Genomic DNA, 14166 nt, shown 5'->3' on the forward strand with positions numbered 1-14166 from the left:
GAGTGGTGATGCAGTTTACTCACCTTTTATTGTCAACCTAGTTTTCACTAGCTAATTTGTTAGGAAGTAAACTCCTTATCTTGTTTATAAAAAGTATGGTTTGCTGAAGTTTACCAGATCCCTTATGAAAATCTATGTGAATTATACTGCCTTGGTGGTTTTATCTATTGATTTGGTTACCACCACAATGAATTCTAGTAATTTATTAGCCATTGCCAATTCATCTTGTAACCATATTGACTGCTTGTTATAGCACTTCTGTTCTTCAGATGAGCATTGATACCATCCTGCAAAATCCTGCCAACATTTTTACCTGTTACCTGTAACTAGTCAGATTTCAACCCAATTTGTCTTAAGAACACCAACAAGTAAGTTCAGTGAAAATAGCATAAAGAAGCAATAGGTGACATGACATGAACGTACAACCAAAGGAAAATTCAAACAACAATTAAAGTATGTGGGATACTGGATTCTGGAGTGATGTCCCCGAGCAGCCACTATTGCTGCTTATCTCATCTTTGTTTGGAACTCAGACACAGGACTGAGTAGGATTGGAATTATTTTGAAATGTGTGATGACACCTATTCAGACATTCTGTAGGAAGACTGAGATGTGACCTGACACAGGTCTTAAGATTATGAAGGGGTTTGATGGGGTAGACTTGGAGAAGATATTTTCACTTTTGGGGGAAACCAAAACTAAGGGTTTTAAGTGTAAGGCAATCATGAATAAATCCAATAGAGAATTCAGAAGACACTTATTTACCCAAAGAGTGTTTAAAATGTGAATCTCTCTACCATGCGGAGTAGTTGAGGCAACTAGCTTATACACATTTAAGGGGAAGCTAGGTAATCACATGAGGGAAAAGGAACAGAAGGATCTGTTGATGGGTTTGATGAAGAAGGGTGCAAGGAGGCTCGTGCGAAGTATAATCAGTGGAATGGACCAGTTGGGCACAATGGCCTGTTTCTGTTATTACTATGTAATGTACCTGTTACTTGTTCAATTTGGCGGTCAAAAGTTGGACAGTTTACCATGTCAAACTTGTCTAATTCTCTTTGAAGAGTGTGGCTTAAGCTAAAAGTTGGCTGAGTGAATTTCTTGGATTTCACAGTGTAGAGATTGTCACTGGTATGACTATGTGGCTAACAGCAGAGTGTTTTACTGCTGTATTGAAATCATTGTTATATAGTCTTCAGGCAACATCACACATTGTGAAGCAGGATATTTTGTGACACAAATAATTTTCCGCCATGTTTATATTATATGTACAAGGTAGTTTTTGGTAGTTTTAACTTTCCACTTGTTTTTTATTTGTGTACATCGGGGTGGGGTGGGGGGCAGTGGGCGATGTGATATCAACACTGCAAGATGTATTTCAGCACCTTGTATTTCAGCACCCAGTGACAACATTGAGTAGGTTACAGACTGCACAGCTAGGTACATCTACTCCAGCAATGTGCTACAATGTCATAAAAGTCTTACCAGTGCATTTCCCACCCAGCTGAGCCCAAGGCCTGAAGTGAAACTATTGTTTAATAGTAAAGTTGAAGGGAGGGTGCAACTGGACTTTTCATGACCCAGCATCATTTCACAAAAAGTGTCCTTCAGGCAACAGAGAGGAAACTTGGGTCTGGGTTGGGTTCAAACCTATGTGTGAAAGGTGAAAGAAATAATCCTCAGCAGGTTTGGTAGCATCTGTGGAGAGAGAAGCAGAGTTAACGTTTCAGGTTTGTGCTTTCATCAGTTAACTCTGCTTCTCTCTCCACAGATGCTGCCAGACCAGCTGAGTAGTTCCAGTACTTCGTTTTATTTGATTTCCAGCATCCGCAGTATTTTGCTTTTGTTAAAGAAATAATCCTGTTGTTCACCAGGCCCCCCCCCCCCCCCCAACATTGCCTTTTCAGCCATGGTGTACAGCACTCAATGACTGCATAATATCTAGTTATTGATTCAAAGGCAAATATATTGTGCAAAATTAGTCTGATATTTTCTTGTTTTAAATCAGCAGTATTTCTTTGCTCCTGTAACATGTTTAGTTGTATTGAACCCATGGAAGAGAGGGAAAGCATGAACACTTTCAGAGGGGGAGGGGGGGCAATCTGCTATAGAAAATAAATCTTTCCTCATAATGTAGCTATTGTATTTGTATTAATTTGAATGAAGGCAGCTCAGTGACTGAATTTCAGAATAGTGGTTATAACAAATCCTCGGCATTTGTGTATCCTAGAAATTTAGTTGGGGCTTTAGAGGTTGCAAATAATGTGGTGTGCTTTTTGTCCATTGATATGTAATGGCCACAGACAGACCTACAGTGCAATGTATCTTTATAAAAATAACAACTGTCACAGTTTATGTGCAGCCAGACCAATTAGGTTATTCTTAATTCTGGCAGTGTCAATTAGCCATTATTGTTTGTGGCATTTTATCTATTCCTATCTAATTAGCAATTATTTTTCCATTCTGCTGGAAAAATAATCATTTTGTTTCAATTTGGGAAATGTTGCATATTTTAATGTAATGTTTCTGAAATTAGTAACATTAATTTCCTGCATAATACATTTCAAAGAACACAGCCTTGAAATTAATTTAAACCTTTTTTTCCTTTAACCATACTAAAATGCCACATTTGAAACCTTCTATTCATGGGGAGAAAAGAGGAGGGAGCATCTCATTTTGCAACATACAATTTTTAACACATCCTAATATCAAAAGGAAAACAAAAACCATGTATCTTCCAGAGGTCACAGATGTGAACTATACAGGTGTGGCTGCACAATGGCTTTTATTAGATTTTGGTTTTTAAAAAATGGGCAGCAGGACGATCCTGTTAATTTCTTAACAGTTGAACCACTTATTTTTTTTAAATCAAATTAATGGCTTTGTACTGCATCAGCAGAGTTTTTCCTGCAGAGCTGTTTAAAATATTTTGAGGCCTAACTCAGTGTGTCTTGTATCATTTTACATTGTAGGGTCTACCCTGAAACGGCTATGTCTAGGCAAAGATCGCAGTAGTAACTATCCAATTTTCTTTCTCTGTATTATGCTGTATGAGCTGTATAATTTTTGGATAGAAATTAACTGCTTCTGTAATTACCATGGAACGTGTATTACTTTTTAGGTGAGACATCACTGGTGAATTGTTTTGCTTTACTAGCATTACAAATGCATGCACCTCTGCTTTTGTTTGCTTTTGTACTGTGGATTTGTTAGATTTAATTTGTAGCAATATTATATTCTAACATTTTGATTTCTTGTTTTAGTGGCTGAATATTTATTTGCAGTTGTACTTTTTAAAAAAAAAAATGATCAAGCTAAAATGCTGTAACAATACTTTGACTTTTTTCAGGGTCTTCAAGTACCAGTAGCACAAATCACTCAGTGCAGCAGATTCTGCAACAGCCCCAGCCCCAACGTCATCAGCCACCTCAACAGCAAAATCAAACCAACAACAGCAACAACAAGAAAGGAACTTTTACAGATGACCTACACAAGCTTGTAGATGATTGGACTAAGGAAACAGTTGGAGCTGCACAGTTCAAGCCTTCTTTAAAACAGTTAAAGCAGAACCAACATCGATTCGATAAGGAACCCAGGCAAAAACCGTCCCAACCTGATGTGAGTGATAAAGCTTTTGTGCCTTGAACTCGTGCTGTGTGATGACATTGAATATTTTAACACATTTTAATTAAAATGCAGACATAAGTCAGTAAAATAGGCAGGAATTTCATTTAAATGTAACACACTTGTTAATATATAGTACAATTTTAAGGTGTTAATTCTGAGAAACCATTGTATGCATTTGCCAACTCAATTGTATGTTTCAAGTTACTTACTCCCTTACTTATATCCCTCCTTTAGGGTCCCTACACCACATGTAATCCAATTGCTAAAATTGTGGATTGACAAAACGTTTGTAACAGTAAAACATAGGAGCAGTTGCCTCAGTAATTAAGAATATACACCTCAGAACAATGTTCTGAATCCTATTTTTTCAGGTTGTTTTTCTTCAGGATTGCACTTGCTGCTGTTCAATATTCAGTGTATTCACACCTATTCTGGACTAATGCTTTGTCTTTCAACACACCATTAACATATTGTTTGCCTTTGCTCCGTGACCTTATGGTCAGCTATGTGGCCTGGTCCAATCTGCACCTTCTCCTTTTGTTATCTCTTGCCCCACCCCCACCTCACTTGTTTATAATCTGTGACTTTTCTAATATTTGTCAGTTCCGAAGAAGGGTCACTGACCCGAAACGTTAACTCTGCTTCTCTTTCCACAGATGCTGCCAGACCTGCTGAGTGATTCCAGCATTTCTTGTTTTGGTTCTGCATCCTATGCTGTTTTAATATGTACTTGAAGCTATATTGTGGCTATCCACTGGGACATAAACAAATCTATTAATATTTCTTACCCTTATGTTTGACAAGTTTTTTTTTAGGAAAGATTTCTGAAAAGTGGTTGTAGAAGTATATTTATTACACTATTTCATACCTCATTTCAGAAAACTATTCCAGACATTAGTTGCATTGTGCTATTATGCCAGTTCACCAATCAGATTTATAAAACGTTGTTTTCTTCATTTTAGGGAATAGCTGCACCAGGGATGGCAAGAAAGTTCTCTGCTCCAGCGACATGCCCTACGCCAGCTGCTTTAGCACCAGGAAAATCATCAGTACCAGCAGGAAAGCCAGCTACATCTATCCCTGGTACAGTACCTGCTTACATGCTGCCTCTGTGTCAGTATGGTGGCATGATCCCAGCACCACTGTATGGTGTACAATGGCCAGGTGTCTCAGGTTCAACTACACAGCCTGGGGCATTCAGTGCTCAAGGAATATCTTCATTTCCATCTCTTAGCAAAGGAGGCTTACAGATGTTTCCAGGACCGCTCCAAAAACCTATTATAAACCCATCTGGGTCCAACATGAGGACTACCTAGCTTTATTGTGAAGAATTTGAGATAATAAGGGCATAGGGGAAAACATTTTTGAGAACAGTTTCGTTTAACTGCTTTCTTTATAAAGACAAAATTAAATATACTTGATTGTAGCTGAATACTATTGGCAGCCAGAGTGGGCTTGCTAATGCACATAGCCATACATTGCAATGAGCAATCACTGTGAAATATTTTCACAAAGCGTTGCTGAAAGCTAGATAGTTCTTGGGTGATAGTTGCATTTGTCTTGCAATTCAGACACTTTATATTTTGCTTTGTACATTTAACACTGATAACCTTAAAATAAGTTTAACTAACTTGAATGGATATTGAGATAAATTTAATAACCCTGCAGGAGTACAGTGCCTTGAATTACGCTTTTCAGTTTCCACTGGAAAGAAATATTCAGAAGGGTTTTTTTTTAAGTTTCTGCTGTGGTCTATTGGATATGTTTCTGTTTAGTTATGAAAGGCCTGAAGGTTTACAAGATGTCTGTTACTGGTAATTTAGCTACATGCACATGAACAGTAAATATTTATATCTGTTGCTTTATTGTCTTTGTCACATGAAAGTAACTAAATTAATGCTGCTAGAATTGTCTCCCTTTTCCAGGCTTGATGTCTCACATATACAAAATAATTTAGCTGCTGCTCAATCCACTTGCTTCTGTAGGGATAACTTAAGAGTAATTCTGATTCTAAAATTGTTTTGGAAAAAAATTAAAAATGTGACCTTTATCTGCTATGTTTAAGTATCCGCACATAAGTTCACCCAAGTTGTGGTATTGTTTTAGAGAAGCATTGAACTTAGTTTGAATTGCTGATATACCAACAGTATTAACACTACACAGCAATCTGTCATGTCTTTTATATTATCTTTTGCTTTTCAAAGATATGAACACTTTTTATTTATATATACTTAACCATGAATGGATTTGGCTGAAATAAATATTTATCAGAAGGTCTGTTTGTAGCTGGGATAGCACTGGATGATTTTTGTCTGTTTGTTTAGTTAAACTGTAACTTATTCAGCATATAGGTTGCTTTATTTTTGAACATAATCTATGTTGATGGCACAGGGGAACAAATCTTAACTGTTGTATTGTTAAGCCTCATGCAGAACTTGAATAGATAAACCACCAAGTGGAATACTTTGGGGGCAGAAAGGCAGATGAGAGGTAAGCAAGGTAGATGTGACATGTTGCAAAGTGAGTCTTGAAGGCATACTGCTCTGATTTCTTTCTTGCAATATTTTATACTACACGCTGAAAGGCAGTGATGTCTTGTGCTGCCAAGCTGTGAAGAATTGTATTGTTACTGTACTTCTGATTGTTAATGTCTAAATTATTTTTTGTTTATACCCTTTAATATTCCATCAATTCAGTTAGAATTGGAATTTTATAGAACATTGTGCAGAGTCTTCTGCCTTGGCAAAATACTTCCTGTAGTAAGAGATTTCTGTTCTCTGTTATTTGTATCTTGCATTTATTTGTTTATATTTATGTCTGTATGCTTCATGAGCAAAAATGGAAAATCTAGCCTAAAATCAGACATCTATTGCTTGCACTAAGAACAATTGGATTGCTTTGCCTGTTAAATAGTTGACTTTTTTTGTTTTACTGACATGGTCAGTGGCACTCAAATCACAGATTGTAACTGTTTAAAGATATAAATAAAACATATTTTGTGCTTGACTTTATATACTTAATTGTAACTTTTTGGATGTTACTGTATATTCAGTTTAATTTTAAATTGGTAATGGAAACAGAGCCCTATTATGTTTTATTTGCTTTATTTTGATTGTTTTTGGGATTTGGCCAATGGTGGCAAGGCAGTCTTTATTTCCCATCACTAGTTCCCCTGAAGGTAATAAGAGTCAGCCACCCGGTGTTGAACCAGAGTCGCATGTTGGCCAGACTGAGTAGTGGTTCCCTTCCCTGAATTACAAGTGAATCAGTTCGATGTCTACAACAATATAGCAGTTTTCATGGTCATGTTTCAAATCCACAATCCACAAATTTAGTGAATTCAGTTTCACAACTTGCTGTGGTGGGATTTGAACTCAGGATCACTGGGTTACTAGACCAATACCATAATCATTTCACTACTGATCCTAACCTATTATATTTCAAACCTTTAATATTTCTGTTTTGCATCCTTTTATATGACTTTGAGATAAAATTGTGTATCAAAGTTGGCTGAGATTAAGAAAAATAGCTATCTAAATAGCTCTTATCATGTCCTTGTATGTTCCAAAGTACTTCACATACAATTAATTAGTCAACTTTTCTGTGTGGTAAACATGTTAGCTAATTTGTACGTGCTGCTCTTAAAATACTTCTGTGGGATCTTTTAAATCCACCTGAACAGGCTGATAGAGCTTTGGCTCAATGTCTGATCCAAGGTATGGCATCTCCAGCAAACTAGCACTTCCTCAGTGCTATATTGAATTATCTGCCGAGGCTATGTACAAAGTGCTGGATGGTGCTTGAATGTTCAAACTTCTGACTTAGAGGTGAGAGTGCTACTAATTGAGCTAAACTGACACTTCTTTTGTCCTTGTTGGCGAAATAAATTGTACAAAATCTCTCCAGAGATAATGTCAATGTATGTATTTGCATGTCAGGTCCATTGGAAATTACCTCATACATGCAAATGTACAAACATCTATTGGATACTCAGAAATTGTGCATGGAGCTAAACTGTATTTAAGAGAAGATGGGCTGTTTAAAATGTAAGGTAGATGTCAAAAGCAAACAAAAACACCAGAAAAGAAGACTGGTGTTCATACTCTAATCGAATGGCAGCATTAGCTGTTAACATGTTTGCCTGCCTAGTGGGAAAAGCTGCTTTGACCTTGTGTGTTGTAATTGGGCTTGGAAGAACAGAAGAGATGTAGACTCCCATGTTCTGGCAGGTAGAGGGGCTTGGTGGAGACAAACACCTGTATTATATTTAGATATTTCATTAAAAGATACTACACTTATTGGGCTGGATTTTGTAATCCCGCTGCTGGTAGCGGCAGCAGGTGCAGAAAATGGTGGTCATCCCCCATGGGATCTGCGCTGCCCCGATTCTGCAGCAGGTGCCAGGCCACATTACATATTCACGGCGGCCGCCCCCATCACCCCCTGTTCCCCAATCTCATGATGGGGGTGGCATTGGTGTCGCCGTGCATGGTGTCACCGATGCAAAAGTAGGTGCTGGCGCCATTTTTAAAAGGCTGCCAGCCCTGCAGATAGTTCAACAAAGTGCAGAGTTGACCCCTTCCCCACCTCGGTGTCGCCAGCTTTCCCTGGATAGAAAAGTGAATGTGTGTGAATGCTGCTTGTCGTGGATAGGGAACTGAAGGCAAGATTGCTGTGGTTTATATTTTAATTCATGCAAATGTGTTATTTAAATATGCTAACTTGGGTCCCATTGCAGAGTGGCAGAGGGGCCGTTAAGGAGCTTCATCACCGCTGGAAAGATCGGCCCGACAATCCCAGCATTGGGTTCCTTTGCAGCCGCTGCCACTCCAATTTTCCGCCCCCTGCAATGGAACCCAACGTCAGGCTGGGAATGAAATCCAGCCCATTGTTTAGTTTCAGGACAGTCAAAGTCATATTGTAATGTTGTCAACGGCTTTATTCTTTTGTTTCTGTGCAGTGAAGATAGATTTTCTGAGTGTATACGCTGGTGTTGGAGGAGGGAAGGGCCATAAAATCCCAAGAGTAAGCCTCTTACCTACATCAGAATTGTACAACCAAACTGTACTGAGATCTTTGAGGTTCTTGCTGCCTTTAAGTCTTCACAAACTGTGAATTAAATTTGCATTTATCTACTTGGAGACTTAATTGCTGAAGGTATGAATAAAACAGAATCACTAATTCAGTTGACCTTCATGAATGAGTTTCTTAAAGATGTGTTTAGGTCAGTTGTTTGTGAGTATGTGATGATACTTTTAATGGTAGGGTTGCCTTTAATTTGGAGTATTGCTTTTATTCATGTTGCAATTTTTCTGGGTCTATTTTAATTGGTTTTTTTTTCATTAGCAATTAAATGAATTCATGTTTATTTACAGCAGAAAAAAGACCATTCGGCCCAACAGGTCCATGCCAGTGTTTATACTCCACACAAGCCTCCTCCAACCTCCTCCTCCTAACCTCATCAACATATCCTGTTCTTTTCTCCCTTATGTGTTTATCCAGCTTTCTCTTAAATGCAACTATGCTAGTCACCTCAACTACTCTTTGTGATGGTGAGTTCCTCACTACTCTCTGGGTAAAGCAATTTCTCCTGAATTTCCTATTGGACTTATTAGTGTCCCCTAGTTCTGGTCTTGCCCACAAGTGGAAACTCTTTTCATGTCTACCCTATCAAACCCTTTCATAATCTTAAAGACCTTTATCGGGTCATCCCTCAGTCTTCTCTTTCCTGGTCTGGTATCATTCTAGTAAATCTTTTTCGCACCACCTTCAGTGCTCCTATATCCTTTTATAATATGGAGACCAGAACTGTTCATAGTATTACAAATGTGGTCTTGGTATGGTTCTGGACAAATTTAACTTGACTTCTCTGCTTTTCAATTCTCTCCCTCTACAAATGAATCCTAAGGCTTTGTTTTCCTTTTTTATCACCTTAATCTATGGCACATTGACACATTGTACAGCAAGCTCGCCACTGGTATCAGACCCATCGGCCGTCCATGTCTCCGCTTTAAAGACGTCTGCAAACGTGACATGAAATCCTGTGACATTGATCACAAGTCGTGGGAGTCAGTTGCCAGCGTTCGCCAGAGCTGGCGGGCAGCCATAAAGACGGGGCTAAAGTGTGGCGAGTCGAAGAGACTTAGTAGTTGGCAGGAAAAAAGACAGAGGCGCAAGGGGAGAGCCAACTGTGTAACAGCCCCGACAAACAAATTTCTCTGCAGCACCTGTGGAAGAGCCTGTCGCTCTAGAATTGGCCTTTATAGCCACTCCAGGCGCTGCTTCACAAACCACTGACCACCTCCAGGCGCTTATCCATTGTCTCTCAAGATAAGGAGGCCAAAGAAGAATCTATGGCACTATTTTTAGTGATTTGTGTGTCTGTATCCCCAGACCCCTCTGCTCTAACCCATTTAGACATGTTTTCCATGGAGTATTTAAGTATCTTGAACTGATAGATGGGCATTCCTATGGGAATTTTTTTATTGGAGATCCAAAAGAATGTGCAGAAGCCAGACTTTCTGCAATTGAAATTGTTTGCATCAGGCAACCACTATCCAGAAAGATCAGTCAGATTGCACCAGATTTATCGAAGGATATCTGCCTTGAATGCCTACATTTAGCTAGAGAAGCTATTTTGGAGCGTTGCTGTCTGCTGGAGTCCAACCTGAAAATTTTATCTAAGATGAGAAGAGCACTTTCTGCAAGTGACATCACTTTTTCCAATGGGAACCAGTCAGCAACATAAATGGGTTTGCATTTCTCAGAATGACCAAGTTCCAAAGAGTGCAAGGAATCCATGGATCAATCCTGTATCAAAGCTATGGCTGTTATGAATAGCGAGCAGTTTCGTTAAATTCATATGGGGTAAAGGTTATGTGTCCCCATCGTACCATTTTATTCAGGTAAATGCTAGGTACTGTAGAATCAGACACTATGCACTTATTGTTCCACCATGTTTCAGAGACAATCTAAAGAAGGCCTTGAACTCTTTCCCTCTAATCCTCTGGTACCACCACCTTCTTTGAGCAGTTACTGTGTTCCGCTTCTCTCAGTTCTTAAAATTCTGTATTGTCTACCACTCAGTAAGTGTCACCAAGTTTCTCCAAGATATCCTCTTTCCTTTCCTCCAGTAGTCTTGTCTTTGGTGATTTCAAACTCCATATTGGCCCATTGCCCTCTGAATTCATTGACCTACTGTACTCAATAAACCTTTTCCTCCATTTATTTCTCACCACCAAATCCCCTTACCACCCCACCCCTTCAAATTCCATTTCTTTCTGCATCCGCTCTGGGCAAAAAATCTTTCTCCAAAGTATCTCCGGCAATGGCTTTTCTTTCCACAATTGCAACCTTATCTCTGGTGTGACCCAACGATCAACCTTGGTCCCCGCTGCTTCCTAATCTATGTGGTGCCTTTAGCTATATATCTGCAAATATAGAATAAGCTTCCACATGTATACTGAGGCACCCAATGTACCTCTCTACAGCCTGTCTCATTCCCTCCATTGTCAGACTTCTTATCTTAACATCTAGTCCTGGATGAACTGGAATTTTGTATAGTGAAACATTGGGATGACTGGAGCCATTTTTGCCATAAACTTCACAGGGATTAAATTATCTAACCCATGGAAACAGGCATGGGGATTGTGGTATGTGATTAGCCCATGCCAGTCTTCTATTTTTAAATGATTACTGCTTACAGCCAACGTTACTTGCAATGTTCATTGACAGCATGCATCAGCAGGGGACCTGACAGAGTGGAGGGGTTGGTGTGACTTTAAAGGCAGTCTGCACCTCTTAAAGGGAGGTGTATTTTGGCTGCAAGATTTGGTGGGAGTTATTGGAAAAGTGATTCTGGGCTGAGATACATTGAGGAATGGTTGAACATGCGAGAGACTGTGCAGCAAGGTTTTCTGACAATCTACTGAAGGTCTTAGTGCAAGACGTGGAGAGATATCCTGTAGCCACAAGGCAGGCAGGAAGCCCTTCAGTTGCTGAGGAGGCAGTGGGAAGAAGTAGCTGCAGATGTCAATGCTTGGAGTGTTGCTCCAAGAACATGGATGCAGTGCAAGAAGTAGTTTAACGATCTGATAAGAGTGGTCAAGTTGAGTCCATCTTCAAATGGGTATATCCTGCCAACTGCACCATTAACCTCATCCACTGCTAATTCACCACACCCCCATCACTCGCCTATCAACCATCTCTATTAATCAGTACTCAACCCTTCAATTCACATGCTTTACCTCACACTCTCACTGTTGCAAGCATCGCACCACAGCTCACGCAGACTGGCAGCTATTCAACCATGACAGCAACATCACCCAAACATATTGCAGGACACTCACTGACACACTTTCCTCTTCCTTGCAGGAGAAGGTGGCGCAGAACAGGTGGCAACAGGAAAGAACTGGAGGAAGACATGTGTGCCTGCATGTTTTAACCCACATGGAGGAGACTGTGCAGAGGTTGTGGCCACTGGTGGGGCTGAAGCAATTGATGATGAAGGTATTTGCATACCTAATACTGCTCCTCTCATTCCACAATCTCTTCTGACCTACAAGCTGCAGGTGGTGTAAGCACACATTTCTTACTTTCTCCTCTACCTTCCCCATAACCCAATCCTTGTCCCTTTTTCATTTCAGATACCCAAGAACTGAAGCCTTCCCAGTCAGTGGAGGAAGAGGAAGAAAACAGTGAAGATAAAGAGATACCATTACTCGATCTTACACTCTCAACCACCAGTTCAGAGACTGGAACTGTGCATAATTGAGACCAAGATAGGGATGGATGCGCATATGGTGAGACCAGGCAGAAGTGCACAGGAGCCAAGGCAGGGGGAAAAAGGATAGCGCAGGTGTCAGCTTACCAGAGGGTGAGGTCACATACTAGTTCTGCTGCAGAGCAGTCAGATGAGGACTTTGGGCCAGTTTACAACAGAATGCTGAGAGGTGCACATAACCAAATGCTTTTTTTTATTTGTTCGTGGGATGTAGTCGTTGCTGGCTAAGCCAGCATTTTATTGTCCATCCTTAATTGCCCTTGAGAAGGCAGTGGTGGTGAGCTGCCTTCTTGAACCACTGCAGTCCTTGGGGTGTAGGTACACCAACAGTGCTGTTTGGAAGGAAGTTCCAGGATTTTGACCCAGCGACAGTGAAGGAATGGCGGTATAGTTCAAAGTCAGGATGGTGTGTGGCTTGGAGGGGAACTTGCAGATGGTGGTGTTTCCATTGCATCTGCTGCCCTTGTCCTTCTAGGTGGTAGAGGTCATGGGTTTGGCAGGTGCTGTCGAAGGAGCCTTGGTGAGTTGTTGCAGTGTCTCTTGTCTATGGTACACGCTACTGCCACTGTGCATCGGTGGTGGAGGGAGTAAATGTTGAAGATGGTGGATGTGGTGCCAATTAAGCAGGCTGCTTTGTCCTGGATAGCGTCAAGCTTCTTGAGTGTTGGAGGTGCACCCATCCAGGCAATTGGAGAGTATTCCAGCACACTCCTGACTTGTGCCTTGTGGATGGTGGACAGGCATTGGGGTCAGGGGGTGGACTACGTGCTGCAGCCTCTGGCCTGCTCTTGTAGCCACAGTGTAGGTGGCTGATCCAGTTCAGTTTCTGGTCAATAATAACCCCCAGGATGTTGATGGTGGGGGATTCAGCAATGGTAATGGCATTGAACTTTCTTGTTTGAGATGATCATTGCCTGGCACTTGTGTGGTGCGAATGTTACTTGCCACTTCTCATCCCAAGCCTGGATGTTGTCCAGGTCTTGCTTTGTGTACTGGAAAGCCTGCCAGAAAGCCTGTGCACAATGTCAAGGAGCATGGAAGAGTCCAGCACCAACTTGGCACGGGGCTTTGTGCAGAGCTTGGAGCCCATCCTTTCCAATCATTTGAACCCACCACGATGCAGCATCTGCTGGTGGATGTCACAGCTTGTACAGTTCTCTCTCCTTAAGTACTGCCCCCCTTTAAATCTGCTGTCATCACCCCTCCTCAAAAAAAACTATCCTTGATTCCTGTTACCTTGCAAACTACCACCCCATCTCCAATCTCCCTTTCCTCTCAATTCCTTGAACATGTTGCCTCTCAAATCCATGACTATATTTCCCAGTACTCTGATTAAATCCCTCCAATCAGGTTTCTATCCCTGCCACAATACTGAAGTGGCCTTTATCAAAGTCACAAATGACATCCTATATGATTATGACAATTGTAAACTATCCCTCTTCAACCTGCCTGCATTTGTTGGCATGGTTGATGACACGCGATTCAAAAGGGAGAAAGGCAGAGCTGTAGATGGAAGGCAGAGTTGGAAAATAAACAAAAAAGGAGTCCAGCTGTGCTTAATGGTATATACCTAAATGCAAGGAGTATAGTGAAGAAAGCAGATGAGCTGAGGGTACAGATTGACACGTGGAAATATGACCTTTTTTTAGCTACTACTGAAACATAGCTTGGAGAGGGGCAGGAATGGCAGCTTCCTGGTTACAGGGTTTTCAGACGAGATAGAGAGGAGGATTAAAAAGGTGGGGTGATAATATTGA

General features: G+C 40.6%; 1 protein-coding gene across 4 annotated transcripts in view; it reads left to right on the forward strand.

The window, feature by feature from the left end:
* The window catches only part of LOC137380107 (serine/threonine-protein kinase WNK2-like), a 258006-nt gene extending 251373 nt beyond the window's left edge, over nucleotides 1–6633 (forward strand). For 3 of the 4 annotated variants that reach the window (XM_068051757.1, XM_068051761.1, XM_068051758.1), the window contains 3 exons: nucleotides 2973–3014; nucleotides 3350–3618; nucleotides 4590–6633. In XM_068051757.1, coding sequence (XP_067907858.1) covers nucleotides 2973–3014; nucleotides 3350–3618; nucleotides 4590–4943 — 665 coding nt within the window. In that variant the 3' untranslated portion in view covers nucleotides 4944–6633. The remainder of the gene's footprint in view (nucleotides 1–2972; nucleotides 3015–3349; nucleotides 3619–4589) is intronic. The other variant, XM_068051760.1, reaches the window with a different exon arrangement.
* Nucleotides 6634–14166: the final 7533 nt, after the last annotated feature.

Source organism: Heterodontus francisci, chromosome 19 (assembly GCF_036365525.1).
Source record: "Heterodontus francisci isolate sHetFra1 chromosome 19, sHetFra1.hap1, whole genome shotgun sequence".
NCBI lineage: Eukaryota > Metazoa > Chordata > Chondrichthyes > Heterodontiformes > Heterodontidae > Heterodontus > Heterodontus francisci.